Source organism: Alosa sapidissima, chromosome 19, assembly GCF_018492685.1.
Source record: "Alosa sapidissima isolate fAloSap1 chromosome 19, fAloSap1.pri, whole genome shotgun sequence".
Classification (NCBI taxonomy): domain Eukaryota; kingdom Metazoa; phylum Chordata; class Actinopteri; order Clupeiformes; family Clupeidae; genus Alosa; species Alosa sapidissima.
In genome coordinates, this window is record NC_055975.1 from 31,925,900 (window position 1) to 31,943,713 (window position 17,814).

The window sequence follows — 17,814 nt, forward strand, 5'->3', positions numbered from 1 at the left end:
CTTGTTGTTTGTGGCAGCATCCAAATACATTATCTGCAACAAACAGTGGAATAATTAAGCAATATAGCACGAGTGAGAGTGGGATTGGTCATGGATATTCCCACGGGTGTTGTTCGGCCGGAGGCCAAGTGGCGCAGGCAACAACAGCCGTGGGAATATCCATGACCAATCCCACTCTCACTCGTGCTATATTGCTTTTATACAACAATTCTACCACAAACTAAATAATCTGAAAAACCCCCATTATTGTTTAAACATGTTAATTTCGACATCGTTCTTACGCATCAAAAAATAGTTCCCTTTTCAATAGACAGCGTCTTGGTTGCTAGGTAACCAACATTCCAGATCCCTTGTTACAGGTCTTTGTGGTTTTTCGTGTCTTCGTTGAAAGAAATGTTGAAAGTTGGGCTGAAATCACATTCATATCTAACTTTGCTGCATGCATGTTACAAGGACGCTGGGCCATGTCATGTAAGGGACATGGTACTGCAAAAAATGGAAACATAGCCTACATTGCAGAACCACTCAACTTTATGGTGAATAAATGTTACACTACTGTGCACAGCCCCATATGCTTTTCTGACGTGACGATGCTAGCACATTAGCAGCGGTTAGCTAACTATGCTAACGTTAGTTATCTACAAGTCTCCTCCAAGTGACAAGTATAAGTATATATACTCTTTTGATCCCGTGAGGGGAGCAGTGAGGGGTTAGGTGCCTTGCTCAAGGGTACTTCAGCCGTGCCTACTGGCCAGGGTTCGAACCGGCAACCCTCCAGTTACAAGTCCAAAGCGCTAACCAGTAGGCCACGGTTGCCCCAATCATATTATACAAAATGATACAATTATATTATACATAATGCTGGCAATGCTAATAACAATTAGCATCCTCGTTTAACTTACTTACATTGAGTTGCCTGTGTGGCTTAATCAACAGATGTGGTGAAGCAATGTTTCCTTATGGTTTGCTAAGGAGTAACCCATTGCTTAAAGTAGTGGAGAGCTGGGATATGAGAACATTGTGTCGAATCTTCGCATTGTATCGCGGAGTGATTTATTATTAGCTGTGCAGTGAAGTCTGAGATGAAATGTCCAGAGATATTCCAACTGATGGAACGTCTCTCGGCCAATCAGAAACAAATAAATAGTTCCGTAGAATCCAATTGTTGTATAAATTTGCATGTACAGCACTTAAATTAGTGAACCATAGAACACTGCTGAATGCAACCACACTGTCCAGTTCTATATATACAGTCTATGGGTCAGACATCCACACACAAAACCAGTTCCCTTCCCTGAAGTATCCATCCATTTCACCAAATATATATGTGACCAGCCGTATGAAAACCAGCCACATGTCTCCCCAGAAACATTTGTGTTATTCACAGATTCTGAAAGTGTAGTTTCAAAGCTATCCAATGATGTCTCACTCATGGAGATCTGATAATATTTGAATAAGTTGTGGTCATTTGAATGTATACCCCTCTGAAAACCTTTTACTGAGAAAACTGGCCTAATAGATTTGCAAATTGTCCCCTCACCTGAGTAGCCTGGTCGTTACCATCCTACGTACTTCCGCCCTAAATTTCATTTAGGTCTCGTACGTAGTCTGGCCCAACCCACATTATACGGCTCGTGTGTAGCCGAGTCATTCAGCGAACAGTTGAGTGACGCGTAACTTGCCGGCCGAGTTGCTTGTAGTCCAGCGAAGTTTGTAGTTCAACAGCATAGCAACAATGGCGACGGAGGAAGCGACGCTAGAAGCTATCCGCGAAGTTGTCTCAACTCTCGAGAGCATCACGCAATTAAAGCAGGAACAAGAGGCTTGTCTTGTCAATTTTATAAATGGCAAGGACATTGTATAACTCTCCTTCCAACTGGCTTTGGGAAAAGTTTAATTTATCAGATGGTGATAACTAAACCTAAACGGACAAGTGTACTACATGCATCAGTACTTATCATGTTTTCAAATAAACGTTTGCTGCTCTTCATTCTACCCCCTACTCTCAAATTACCTTTACAAAATCAATGCGGCAATGTTAGGCCTACTTGGGCCTAAGGAATGGAATGTTAGCTACTAGCTAGCCTACCGAGCGGGGCTCAAGGCGAGGCGGTGTGTCTTGACGTGAGCTAGCCGGTTACCGAGCGGAGCTCAAGGCAAGGCTGCTGTGATTGTGCTTGACTGGGACTAGCGGTTACCGAGCTGGGCTCAAGGTAAACTGCTCCGTGTTTGTGTTTGACAGACTAGAGGCTAGCCTGTGGCCGAGCTGGGCTCAAGGCGAGGCTACATTGCTTGTGGACAGTAACGTTAGCCAGTCACTGAGTGTGGCTCAAGGTGAGGCTGCGTTGTTTTATGCCAAACTGTTAGTTTAACCGAGCAAGCTCCAGGTTAAATAACACGTAGGTCGTCAGTACAATCCAACTTATCCGAGAGTGTAGTATGAACAGCCCGTGGAGGACGAAGTAAGCTCAGTAGCTCTGACGAAGTCACCGGGCTGAGTAGAACAACAATCGTCTGATAAGCAATAATAACTCTCTGTCTGTGGCTGGCGCAACAGAGATATATCCGCTACGAAGAGACTGCCCTGGCGGTCAGGTAGCCTACAAACTAGCCAATGGTCTGTTTACTACTGAGAGCAGAAGTGGGAAGCATAAGAGCCTGAACTCCGGCGCACAGCATACGTCATTACCAAACGTTGCTGATTGGTTAAGGGAACTCCAATGATTTTAAACCTCAAAATAAGCATCCGCCCATTACGGAGACAGATTCTTGTTACATTGTTCCAGACTGTATGACGAAGAGAAACGTAGTCACAGGTGGTAAGGACCAGGCTATCACCTGAGTCAAAGCCTTCCTCTACAGATGTCACACACAAATTTTTTAGGAAATACTATGCGAGAAACACAAAGACGTGCATTGGTTTGTAATGACGGGGAAGCGATGCAGGCGGTAATTTTGCACAAATTGAAGCAGAAATAGGCCGACACCAAATGTTGAAAAAACGTTCACGTGTGATGAAGTCTTGGGTAGGCTATGTTATGTGATAGTCACGGTATGTCTGTGAATGGAGGTACGTCTTTGCGTGTATTCGACGGTGTCCACTAAGCATGCCATGCTTATATATAGTAAAAATAGGGCTCTGAAGAACTATAAAGTCACCCACGATAGGAACTGCTTTGACCAGGCTATTGTATGCCTATAATAACGGTTTGTCATTACAGCGCAGGCTAGTAATAGTTTGCTATTGTTGGTTTACATCTTAGGCCTACTGTTTTTCTGTTCATTTGTTATATGGGTAATATGACAAAAAAGAAAGTAAACCTGCTCAAATATGTTCAACATCCAGTATTTACTGAAAGGTGCATAATTTGAGGTGCTTGCCATCCAGTGGCAAATTAGATGGGTAAATTTAACCTCCTTCATAAACTTTTGTTTATACTCAAAGATTTTTATATTTACAGTAGGACTTCATCTCTGACCACTTTCAAACTTTCAAACCTTCAAAAATGTTGATGTCAAAATCCAATGGTGTTGTTTTCTTAACCCTGGTGCCTAAAGTTTGCCATGCAGGTTTAAATAAGTTATGAGAGGAAAATATTTTTATTTGGTGTGAAACATACAAATACCTGTTTTATGCTTTTTGTTTGTTTATAAATTGTATTCATAATTATTTTATCATTATTTTATTTATAAGCTAAGGTTGCTAGCACAGGTGTCTAAAAAGAGATAAAAAGACTTGCACTTTCTGTTTCTGCAGTTTTGTGTAGTATTTGAAAAAAAAAAAAACATTGCATTTTCAGAAATAGCCGTTCTTTTTTTGTATTATTCTTTAACACTGACGTGGCCCTCCAATCAGATGACGTTGGCAGAAGTGGCGGATGGATTTCTATGACTTAACGGATGCATGTATGGTTTTTATAAACTTTGATATTACTGCAATTATTATGACACTTCAAGGCCTGTACTCGGGGGCGCCAGCTGATGACATCTCACATCACCCTATTGCTTGCAGGGCTTTGAACCGATTTTTTTTTCCAATCGGTTCGTTCCAAACAGAAACGGAATTATAACGTTTCCGGTTATGTGTTCCACCAATAAATTGAGGTTCCCGAACCGGTTAGAACAAAAAAATACTGTTCCCGGAACGGTTAATTTCGTTCCTGTCAGCTGTTTAATGTTATAGAATTATGTCACATCTTTCTCATCCAGCTTAAACCAAATGTAATAATATTACAACCATTATTAAATAATAATAATTATATTATTATATAATTTACAACAAATTCCAACTGTCGGGGGGAAAGGCCATCCAGTAGGCCTACTCATACCGTAACAAGCCATCTGTGCATTAGGCAAACAGAGGTGTTGGCGCCATTTAGCCAAATGTTCGCTAGTCCATCATTAACGTGGAGTCAACAAATATAGCTATTATTATTGTGTTTGGAATGAGCGTTTTAATTAACGTTGGATCGTAATTTACCCCTTATTTAAGATGTGGAGTGGAGACTTTGTAATCCACCGCTCTTTCTCCATACAGTCAGCGAATGTCTGATGTGATGTCACACAAGAAGTGAACCTCAGCCGTCATGGTAACGTGCGCAGGAAAATAATTACTTTTTTTTTTAGGCAACGAAAACTTTGAGGAACGAAATAAAACCGGTATTAACCGGTTACCATTATTTTTAAATAAGTGTTCCTGTTCCAGAACATAAAAAATAATAACGTTTCCGGTTTCGTTCCTGTTCCCTGTAAAATACAAAAAGTTCCCGGTTTTTGTTTTCGTTCCTTGAACCGGTTCAAAGCCCTGATTGCTTGACACCTGGTCTGGACATCGTTTAGGCTGGACTATCACTGCAATACGGTGAATAAAGATCAACAGTCTTCAGAGATCTCCTGTCTGCATTGTCTCCTTCGGACGCTTTGTTCCAGAGTGCTAATTAGTAAGTAGTTAAGTGATAAATTGTTCAGTGGATTCGCAAGTGGACCGGTTTTTCCACGACATGGCCCCCAGCTCATTTGAGTTTAAGGCCCCTGGTTTACACAGTCCAAAACATTCTCAGTCTATACGCCACAGCAGAGAGAACATCTAGAACGTCACTTCAATAGTCCAAGTCCAACCGTGTTACGGGTGTTACCGTATTAGTGAGCAGTGGAAGACCCGCCCATCGCGCTTCCACCAGAACAGCTGATAGGATAAACAACAGTCAGTGTGCGGCGGCAAATTCAGAACAGAAAGGCTAGCCTACTGTTTGATTAGGCTACTACTTAACGTTACTTGGATGTATGTGGATGTGGTTCATAAAAACGCGACCGCGATCGTTGGTGCTCATTCCTTCTAGAAGAGGGGACCTTTAAACGAGCACTTCCCTTTGCTTGGAGGAATGGTGAGTGGTTACTTCAGTGAACGTTCAAATAACCCCAGAGTTCAGTGTCCATCAGGGTGTTCAAACTGGGTGTGCGAAATATTCAAGTTGCTCATAGGCCTTTGCATTTTAGAGGACAATGATAAAGCCATGTGCAACGCATTTTGGCTTGCCAGCAGGTTGAATAAACTCAATTTACTACACAATAATGTAGGCTAGGCCTATATCTTTTACATGTCATGCGTGCAGTTGTTGAATTGCACATAACATGTCTACATATTTATTTAATCTTTTATCTCTCGACTTAAGGCTAGCGCATGCATTATCATGGCCCTATAATGGGGCAAAGACAGGTGGGATATCCGACGCTCCTTTTACAGTAAACCACTTCACGATGAACGTTCAAATAACCCCCAGAGTTCAGTGTCCATCAGTCCCAACATTTAGAAACATAATCGAAAAGTCCAAGCGTGAATTGGGTGTGTTTTGATTTTGAGAGAGACTGGAGAAGGGCTGTATGTCTCACAGCAACTGCGATAACCTTGTTTCTTGAAGGCTATCCTTACCTCCAAATATCCACATCTAATGAGGGTCGGCCACTATCCAATACCCAATAATATTTGCAATACCCTCGACAGGGCCGTAGTCACCATAGACATTGACGGGGACGTGCCCCCCCCAATATTCAAATATGACCAAAATGTCCCCCCCATATACGGAAAATAAAGAAAGAATAAAGCGCTATACTAGGCCTACAGGAAACCAACACACATCTGAAATGTAATCAAACGTAAATAACGCACAAATAAGTGACCTATGGTTCCACAGTGGTTTGTCCTGGTGATTTTCCGTTTTTCGTTAGTGGCGTGCGCTATCAAAAGCTTCCATTTACTGCACCCTACTGCGGTGAGGTAGGGCTGTCAACAATATCGCAAAAGCTACCGGTACAATTTTCACAAAACTTCTTGGAAAGGAGTAGCACAGCCGATCAGACTGAAAGGGAACATTTTCCATATTGTAGCCTATTTTCGCAATGATAGCGAAAGTGAAACGTTTTATTTTAAATGATGAATTTGTGCAAGCCTGTGTCATTTCTTTCACGTCTTTCAACATAAATAATGCCTTCATATGCTAGTAGTAATGCCAAAAATTACTGTTTATAGGCCTCCTAGAAATTATTGTTGCATCTAGATGCGCAATCAATCGCGCATCCATGCAGGCAAAACGTGATCAAATGTAGCGACGGCACACAAGTTGGAAAAAGCGTTTACAATACATGATAGGCTACAGTTAATGTGAATCGTGGACAATAACCAAAGAAAGGAATTTGCACCTCCATTCACCAATTAAAGGTTGTAGTAGGCCTAGTGTTTCTACATGTTGGCACAAAACGTCATTTCTGTCAGAAGCCAGTCTATAATGCATACAGGTGAGTCAGACAGAAGAGGGCCTGTCTTAGTAGCCTATTCCTGAATCCTGTCCCTTTCAAACTATGTTAAAATTGTGTGATTAGCCGCCAGCATAATAAAATCTAAATTATTAAAAGACAAAATCTTATTAGGCTCCTAACCTATGAGTCTAAGCCTTACTTTAAAAAAATCTTCAGGTGTAAGTAATAAGTCAAAGAACCACATTCTGTGTAATATAGATATAGATATAATCATAAGATACTCTAGTTTGTAATTTCTTTTAAAGTATACATTTTGAACACAAATGGAGTCACGGGTCCAGGGATGGATTACTGAATGGGCTTACTGGGCCCAAGAGCTCAGGGGGCCCTGAAGCCCAAGCCTCTGTGTGAAGTTGCTTCTTCTCCACCCTTCTCTTTTCACAAAACTCACCAAAGGGGGGGGGGGGGGGGGGGCATCTGTGTCCAGGGGTTCATAATCCATCCATGCCATGCCTATGTCCGTCAAAAGTTTGGAATAACCTAATTGACTGACCTAACTAACGACTTGTGATTTTTAATAATATTTTTGCATGGTAGGAAAAATTCTGTTTGGGGGTCCCTCAGACCCCACCACAGATTTGGTCCCCCCCAAAACGACTGGTTTCGCCTTGCAGGGTCACATTTAATTCGTTGTCTTCATCTTTTTTTATTCAAAACAATTCATAGGTATCCATACTCAAGTCTAATTACCACCAGACACAAATAATCATCACCTAGGTTAAATCCTCTCTCTCTCTCCAAAATCTCTTACTCTGAGATGCACGCGCTATAGGCTATAATTTAGGCTACCCGACATTTCAAATGTGATTCTCTAATCAACTCTCTTGGACTCTCTCGGACCGTCTGCCTATATGAGATATATATTTGATGCTTGCTTCTACGCCAGAAGGCGACAGCAACAATGTAGCAACGATGTAATGTAGTAACAACGATGTCGTGCAGTTCCTTGATAACTCGAACAAAGGTACACGCGTAAGCAATCTGAGAAAATCTCACTTTTACATTGAGCCACTAGTTTTGATAGCCTGGGTGCCATTCCGAACTTAGTCCCGTCCACAACATTTGAGGTCGGGAAGTTCGGTCTGGCATTGCTCCATTGTGGAGCAAGTATGCTCGCCCCAGATCGGGCGGACCAATCAAATTGGGCTTTACGAAGATGGACAGGTGAGCAACAGCGCCTGGTCTATCACGTCATCTGAGCACGCTTAGATTAGGCTTATGTTTGAAACAAAATCGTTGTACCAGAAGGATACATGGCTTTTAAGACCCCATATGGAAAATGCATATTTTTTAATGAGGTTTTATCACTGAAAACTTTTTCTGAAAAAAAAAAAAAACTTTGGCCAAAGTTGAGATGTGGGAAAACTCGTGGTTTCACTTTCATCAAGGGAAAACAGCACTGTTGCATTGTGACATGTTCCCTCGTTCGTTTGAAATCTCTGATTGACCACCTGTTCGAGGGATTTGTGACAGCCTTTCCCAGCTGTTTAACATGTTTGTAGCATATCAGTGTTCAACAGAATTATTTTTAAAAACGGAGGGGATATAGGCTATCAGTTTTTTCCTAATAGCCTATCCTACTACGTATCTCTTAGATTTCGCTAATGAGTGTTGTAGGCTAGGATTTATTGACAGCACTAATTTTTACAAAAGACCAGAAAACAATGTTAAGACATTTGTGGAGAAGAAGGATAGTTTGTGTGTTTTCTTCCTACACCCCACGGTAAGCTATTCCATTGCTCTGATTGGTTAGGTCTATCCAATTGAGTGCAGAGGCATTCCCCCCCTGTATTGGTTGAAACACGCCCCATAATTATGTCCCAATGGAGCAGTATCAGACTCATATTCTGACTAGAATTGAGTGACTACGTCAGGCTATAGTTTTGAGAGACGTCAGAAGGAATTTGATGCTTCTTCTTCCAGATGGCGTTTCCTTGGCCCGGTATTATTTGTAGCCCTTGATCCTGGCTTAACGTTTTACGTTAACGTTTGACAGAAAAGTTTGGTGAACAAGGTTATAGAGTTCAATAATCCAAAGCCTCAAGCAACAATAGTTTATAACAACAGTTTGTTCACGAGATATAATCGGTAGCCAGTAAATCCATAGAAAGTAGATGGTAACAAGGAGATTTAAGATGGATAAGTTTGGAAGTTTAGGTAGCTACATACGGAGCACACCGGCCGGAAACCGGAAAACCGCAAAAGGCTCTATCGCGGATGTGCCTTTAACTATATTACTCAGTGAGGCGCGGTGGTTTATGGGATGAGTAGTTCCTTCGCTTGGTAATAGAAATATGTACAGTCTTGTACATTTTTTTGGATTTTCTGTTCATTTTTTCACTCGAAATGATATATTGTATGCTTATGAGTTACGCCGTAGTTGGTTAGCCTGAGGCATGGTCTAAAACTCTTTAGATGTGGATTTTTCCAGGCGTCGAAGGGAGAAATGAATGGGAAACTTACTTCCGGAAACTAAGCTCTCTCAGTGGAGGGGCGGGACTGTCTGTCGAGCTCTAATGTAATTCATTGTCAGCTGGTAGTTAGCTTGATAGATAGATAGATAGATAGATAGATAGATACTTTATTGATCCCCAGGGGAAATTCAAGAAAGGTTTGAGCCTATTGTAATTCACAGTTAGTTGGTAGTGAGCTTGATAGGGTTGAGCTTATTCACCTTATATATATATACTTTTGGGGCAGCCGTGGCCTACTGGTTAGCACTTCGGACCTGTAACCGGAGGGTTGCCGGTTCGAACCCCGACCAGTAGGCACGGCTGAAGTGCCCTTGAGCAAGGCACCTAACCCCTCACTGCTCCCCGAGCGCCGCTGTTGATGCAGGCAGCTCACTGCGCCGGGATTAGTGTGTGCTTCACCTCACTGTGTGTACACTGTGTGCTGTGTGTGTTTCACTAATTCATAGATTGGGATAAATGCAGAGACCAAATTTCCCTCATGGGATCAAAAGAGTATATATACTTATACTTATATACTCTTTTGATCCCGTGAGGGAAATTTGGTCTCTGTATTTTAGGTAGATAGATTGATAGATAGATACTTTATTGATCCCCAGGGGAAATTCAAGGTCTCAGCAGCAGCATACATACAACACAAACACATTCTTTAACAGCAGAAAGAGTAATTAAAGTATATAATATAAAAACACAACTAAGCAGTAAGGACAGTAGAAGATAAAGAATATGCTAAATATACTAAAATACAAATTATACTAACACTTAATACAATATATAAACATATACTAAAATACAAATTACAAAAATACAAATTATACTAACACTTAATCTAAATCAATTCTAAAAACAGTATCCACATAGTGGTGATTAATAAATCAGAGGCGCTTGCAATGACTGAGGCAGGACTGAGCCTGTGATTCTCTGTGCATAGTAAGGTATGGTAAGGTGCTCTAAGGTGCTCTGTGTGAATGAGTGTCATGGTGGTAGTGCAATAGGTAGTGTATTTATCCCAATCCGTGAATTAGTGTAACACACTGTGAACACACAGTGAGGTGAAGCACACAATCCCGGCGCAGTGAGCTGCCTGCTACAAAAGTGGCGCTCGGGGAGCAGAACTTGGTGGCCAGAACGAAGCTGAGGGGTACACTTGCCATTACACCTCAGTCCAGCAGATGGTGGTGGCAATGCACTCCGTTTGCAAACTGCTAAAAAAAACTCACTGAAGAAGAAGAACAGGCCAGTGAACCCATAGATATAAGGTGAATTATAAATGGTACTGAGCTTAATAGGTTTGAGTCTGTTGCACACTCACACCATTAGAACAATTGCTTGTGTGTGTGTATGTGTATGGTGTGTGTGTGATGTGTGTATATGTGAGGGGTGTATGTGTGTGTGTGTGTGTGTATATATATATATGTGTGTATGTGTGCGGTGCGTGTGGTGTGTGTGTGTGTGCAACTCCACTGTTCTGTTCTGATGATGTGTGTGTGTGGTGTGTGTATATATATGTGTATTATATGTGTGTGTATATATATGTGTGTGTGTATATATATATGTGTATGGTGTGTGTGTGTGTGTATATATGTGTGTGTGTATACATGTGTATGGTGTGTGTGTGTGTGTGTGTGTATACATGTGTATGGTGTGTGTGTGTATATATGTGTGTGTGTGTGCAACTCCACTGTTCTGATGATGATGTCCATCTGCTGCTCAGACATGTTAAGCGTTATGCAAGAGGATTACTGCTCTCATTAATACAAACACACTCTCTCTATATCTCACACACACTCTCTCTATCTCACACACACACTCTCTCTATCTCACACACACTCTCTCTATATCTCACACACACACTCGCTCTATCTCACACACACTCTCTCTATATATCACACACACACACTCTCTATCTCATACACACACACACACTCACACTCTATCTCTCACAAACACACAGACACGGGCACACGTTCACACACATACACACACACTCTCTTTCTATCTCTCACACACACTCCCACATACTCTCACAAACACAAATACTCAAACGCACAGATACACACTCTGCCTCTCTCTTTATATATCTCTTACACACACACATCATACACACACCCTTGAATTTCCCCTTGTGGATCAATAATCTATCTATTTATCTATCTATCTATTACATGTTGAGGAAAAGGGGGAGAGAGAGAGTGTTTGAGAAAGAGCGTGTGTGTGTGTGAGAGAGAGAGTGTGAGAGAAAAAGTGTGTGTGTGTCAGAGAGAGAGAGCCTTTGCTAGTGAGAGGATGAACCAAAAGGTGAGGCTGAAGATTCAGTGGACAGCCTTGCCTAACACACACACACACACATGGACAGCCTTGCCAAACACACACACACACACACACACATGGACAGCCTTGCCAAACACACACACACACACACACATGGACAGCCTTGCCAAACACACACACACACACAAATCTCTCTCTCACACACACACACATGACAAGGTAGAGAAGGAGCTAAAGGCATCTAAATGGTTAGAAACGCAGTGCTGGATCAAAATAAAATACATTTTCAGTGGAAACCTCTCACAAACAAACATACACACAAACAAACATACACACACACGCAACCAGTCCCTCTCTGTACGAGTTCGAGCCTCTAAGAAAGAAATGAAGGAAAAAATCTGGTGGAGGAGGGGCGCGTGGTATGGGTGATATTGAGCTCGCGACATTGATCCATCCTAGTCAGAACAGCTTGGGACTCCGCAGCAGTACGACGCGCGCCTTCTCCCTGGGTCAAGTTGAAGATTCCAGAGCGCGAGACCAATGTAACCTCACGTTGCGAAATCTTCGGCACGAGCCACGTTAACGTCGGCATCAGAGGCAATGGCGATGCGCAAGTGTGGGGGAAGACACGCGCGGGTTTTCTGACCATCTTCAGCAGTCTCGCGGTAGGCACTGATGCTCTCTACGTGGGGAGATGCAGCAAGAGACGTTTAATACAAACACGCGAAGGAACGGGTAATAACAGCAACATTCTGCTCAGCCCACCCGCGAACGTGCCGTTATCTCTACGTGAAACAGCTGGTGTGTGATCCTGAGCGCGCGTGTTCGTGTAGGGGTGAGGACGTGCTTTTGTTAATGTAGCTCGGTATTGGGTTCGTTTAGATTTGTGGTTTCTCAGTGTGTGTGTGTGGCTATAGGTGTGTGTGTGTGTGTGTGTGTGTGTGTGTGTGTGTTTGCCTGAGTGAGAAGACGTGTTGTTAATGCAGCGTGACATCACTCATATGAAGCGTCTTGCTTTGTGTGTATGCCAGCGTGTATGCGCGCGAACGTGTGTGTCCTTGATGTAGCGCTGCATTAACCACATGGAGCTTCTTGCTTTCTGTCTGAGCTGGCATGTCTGGGAGGGAGTGTGTGCGCGTGTGTGTGTGTGTGTACTAGTGGAGGGGGTGTTTGTGAGGGTGTATATCTGTGTTTGTGTGTGTGTGTGTGTGTGTGTGTGTGTGTGTGTGTGTCTGCTGCACGTGTGTGCAGTGGTGTATAGAGTGTGTGTGGATCCTGCAATGTGTTTGTGTGTTTATATACAGGTGTGTGTTTACTTTTTAGAAGATTGTTTGTCCTGCATGGGATTTACAATTTACCTGTGTGTATGTGTGGTATGTGTGTGTGTATGTGGTGTGTGTGTGTGTGTGTTTTACAGATATGCCTGTTTCCAGCTGTGGCAGAGAGTCTACTTCTGGGCTTTTGTCTATCATGACTCTCTCTCATTCTACATCCAGTTAACACACACACGCAAACACACACACACACACAAACACACATACACAGTCACTCACACATAGATACACACACACACACTATAACTAACACTCACAAACATACAGTCACTCAGACATAGATGCACACACACTCACACACACACACACAAACACGTGCATACACATCCAACTAGCACACACACACACATCAATGCTTTGCACACGATACAAGCCTAAAGTAAGAGCAATAGAGGTACACATCACACACATGTATAGCACAGGAACACACACATACACAACACTCTCAGTCCCATACAACATACACACACATGTATAGCACAGGAACACTGAGCAGACATAAACACACACACACAACACTCTCAGTCCCATACAACATACACACACATACACCCAAGTGACACATGGACACACACACAAAGCCTGACAACACACAGACACACAAACTCACACAAAGGACATCCCAGGTTAACGCACACACTCACACATAAAGAACATCCCAGGTTACACACGTACACAAATTCCAGGTAAAACACTGAGCATATCCCAGGTGACACGCACACACACACACACACACACGCACAGATAAACACACACACACACACATACATACACACACATACATACACGCACACACACACAAACACACATACATACACACACACATACATACACACACATACATACACACACGCACATACACACACACATACATACACACACACACGCACACATACACACACACACACGCACATACATACACACACATACACGCACACACAGAAACACACATACATACACACACACAGACACATACATACACACATACACGCACGCACACACACACACACACACTCAGATGGAGCTGTCTGAAGTGCGCTGCTCTGGAGCCGACGCCCCCTCTGCTGGAGGCCACGCCTCATCTGCGGTGGGAGAGTCGGCAGGCGTGGCCCGCCCCAAGCGGTTGCTATGGCAGCACGCTGTCCGCCACATCACAGAGCAGCGCTTCCTGCAGGAGAGCGAGGTGGCGTTGACCGACCCCTGCGACCTCGTGAGGAACCCCACCTCTCCGAGCGCCATGCGCGCCCGAGTCTTCCCCCAGCGCAGTGGGAGTGGCCACAGCGCCGACCTCAACCTGCTGCAGCTGGACACTCCGCAGGGGCGTGGCTTCTACCGCGGCCTCCTCCTGCCCTCTCTAGGCCCCGCCTTCCGGTCCCGCCCCCTGGAGAGGCGCTACCAGCGCTACTTCCTGTTCCAGCGGCGCCAGGCGCTCACCGTGCTCAGTGCGCTGGACGCTGTGGCCAAGCTGGGACTGCTGCTGTTGCCCCTGGCGACCGGGGACCCCCCCGCGCCCCCCCACGCGCTGCTTGGAGCTGGAGCGGCCGCTGAGGTCATGGTGTGCGTGCTGGTCGCCGCGCACAGAGACCACACCTCCTCACGCGCCTCTCACGGATACCTGCGCTACGGGGCGGCAGTCACCTGGGTGGCCATGGCAACGCAGGTGTTGGCGTGCAGCCTTGGTTACGGTCTCCTGGGAGACGGAGTGGGTTATGTGCTGTTCACACTGTTCGCCACCTACAGCATGCTGCCACTGCCGTTACCATGGGCCGTTGCCACGGGAACACTCACCTCCGCCCTTCACCTCACCCTACAGGCTCTCAGCCAACCAGCTGATCAGGTGAGGAGTGTGTGTGAGTGTGTGTATGTGAGTGTGTATGAGTGTGTGTGTGTGAGTGTGTGTGTGTGTATGTGAGGAGTGTGTGTGTGAGGAGTGTGTATGTGTATGTGTGTGTTTGAGTGTGTTTGTTTGTGTATGTGTGTGTGTGTGTGTGTGCGTGTCACCTGGGATATGCTCTGTGTTTTACCTGGAATTTGTGTACGTGTGTAACCTGGGATGTGCTTTACGCAGACATACACACACATACACACACACACACACACGCACGCACACACACACACGCACACACACACAGAGCTGGAACCCCGTCCTGCTTCTCTGAAATCACTGGCATGGGAATATTTTGAGGTTCATTCACATCAGTAAACACTCAACTTAGGCTACTCACCTTTAACACTCAACTTAGGCTGTTCACCTTTAACACTCAACTTAGGCTATTTACCTTTAACACTCAACTTACTCACCTTTAACACTCAACTTAGGCTGTTCACCTTTAACACTCAACTTAGGCTATTTACCTTTAACACTCAACTTACTCACCTTTAACACTCAACTTAGGCTATTCACCTTTAACACAATGAATGTAAATGTAATGTTTTTGCAAGGGTAATCCTCCTAAATAATAGCCTATTATTTACAAATAATAATATAATAATAGCCTAAGTAATAGCCTAAATAATAGCCTATTATTTTACAGTGGAGAGTGACAGGAGGTGAGTGGGAGAGAGAGTCGGGGTGGGGTCGAACCCGGGTCACCGGTGTAGCCCAGTCGCGCCACGGCTGGGGCCCGCCTATCATTTTTACATTTAAATGATCAATATTATGTAGGCCTATAAGCCTTTATATATTAAGCAACTGCATTTTCATCTGATTCTTCAATTTTTTTAAAAAAGCACTCTTTTTGTGCAACTTTAGGTTACAATTAGTAACCTAATTTTAGTATTACCCACCATTATGAATTCAGTGGATGTTTAAGTTCTGATTTCAGTGGACAATTCACCAACACCACCACTTTAAGCTTAAATGTTACTTTTTAAAATGGGGGAGGATTCCCCCCTTAGGTTCTTCATGTGGGGGGGATTTATCAGGTCTTTTCTTTGGGCACCCACACCAATTTAAGGATTCTCTGTACTATTACAGTTCTCTAGGTCTCTGAGCTGTATGAGTGTTCATATTCTCTTTTGTCTTTATACACTATTATTTTTTACTCTCTCTCATGTGTCTTACCTTTTCATTTGACACATGCCCTTAGAATTCATGAACTTTTAATCGTGTGTAGCCTATTTAACTTGACAACAACATAATAACATCAAGATTTCACATAACATCCATTGCTGATTTTGTTAACTGTATAGATTGCTGTGGCACTTTCTCCATCTCCTCTGTCACTGTCCTCTAGCTTCTCTGTTCATCTGTTCATCTCATATACATTTGAAAGAAAAACAATCTAACTGTTCTTAGAACTCAATGAATGTAGGCTATGAACTTAGTTTTCATCTTGTTTACATAACATAACACAAAAGTCTGCTGATTCTCTTAAGTTACAATTGCTGTGATTTATTGTCTCTCCTTCTCTTCAATATGCATGTCTCCTTCAGCTTCTTGTTTCCTTCTATTTTCCTGTTGCTTCTTTGCTTAGGTTGTTGAGGTTTGTGTTACTTAGTGAAATGACCATTAGGTTGTTGAGGTTTGTGTTACTTAGTGAATTTCTGTACTTCGCCTTAATTCTGTTTTGTGGGGTTTAACTAGGGGGCTAAATTTTGAATTGGCAAATTCTTTTTCTGCAACAAAGTAGGCAGTTTTTAGAAGGCCTTTCGTTTCCTCCTCAGACTGAAGCTGTGCAACTTCAATTGCGCTAAGGGCCTTTGACATTACACGCGGCTTGCGCTATGAAATGCATTATAGTCGATGGCTTGTGCTATGAAATAAATTATAGTCGATGGCTTGCGCTATGAAATATATTATAGGTGATGGCTTGCGCTATGAAATGCATTATAGTCGATGGCTTGGGCTATGAAATGCATTATAGTCAGTGGCTTGCGCGTGCAACAACTGGTCTGCCGCTGAGCAAAGCAGCATTTTGCTGCTCTTGCGCGTGCCGCGGTGCTCTGTGAGTCGTTGGTATTTTGCGCTGAGCCCAGCGGCAAGCACAACAAAATCTTTGGGACGTCACTTCAACCAAGAGCAACCTAGCGGCAAGCGCAGCGCATACCATGTACAATGTGATAGCCCCTTTAGCCATCGCAAGTCTTTGGAACGTCACTTCAACCAAGAGCAACCTAGCGGCAAGCGCAGCGCATACCATGTACAATGTGATAGCCCCTTTAGCCATTGCATTCTTGGCCAAATTAGCCTCACGCTTTCTTTTCACTGCGGTTGTATGAGATACACCATCTGCGTGGCGACTTAACGTTGTTATGTAACATCGGCTGGTAAATATAGTCTACTACAGGACTCTACTACAGGACTCTACTACAGGATAGTCTACTACAGGACTGGACCGCAGGGGCTCAGCCCTGCCATTGCAATTCGCGGCTATATTGAATTATTGTTATTATTACAACTAGAGGAAATTCTTGCTGATTGTCACATATATCTCTAATATTTTTCAGAGGCTACAGCACTGAAGCGCAAATTCACTATTCTCCACTATGTTAAGAAACCAGTTGTTTGCCGCGTCGGGATTCGTTATTAAGTGTGCTTGCAAAGTTTTTGCAAAGAAATTGTTCTTCTTAAGTTTTATTATTTTTCCCGTCTCCCTAATTTTTTGTCAGCTCTAGCGCCTAGGCCCTTTGAGACAGAGACACCGTTCTAACTTTAAAACGTCCGGTCAGTACCGGTGTAAGATGCTCGCGAAGATGACGTCAGGTGGGCGTGTCGTTCATCCGCCATATTGGATTGAACAGAAAGCAAAACAAAATTTTCACAGGTCACAAATTTGGTCCGAACGCCACGAAACTTGACGTACATTATCCTTGGACCAAGCCTCACAAAAGTTACCAGAAGGATTTTTGATTTTCGAAAGCGTTTGCCCGTCACAGCCAAACGAAATCGGTGGCGAAGCTCCGAAACAGGAAGTCGTCCATAT

The 17,814-nt window shown here is 43.4% G+C and overlaps 1 protein-coding gene across 2 annotated transcripts in view; it reads left to right on the top strand.

Annotated features, from left to right (window-relative positions):
* Positions 1-13,786: 13,786 nt before the first annotated feature.
* adcy8 (adenylate cyclase 8 (brain)) overlaps positions 13,787-17,814 on the top strand; it is an 88,334-nt gene continuing 84,306 nt past the window's right edge. For both annotated transcript variants that reach the window (XM_042071355.1, XM_042071356.1), the window contains exon 1: positions 13,787-14,726. In XM_042071355.1, the coding sequence (XP_041927289.1) occupies positions 13,908-14,726 (819 nt within the window). In that variant the 5' untranslated portion in view covers positions 13,787-13,907. The remainder of the gene's footprint in view (positions 14,727-17,814) is intronic.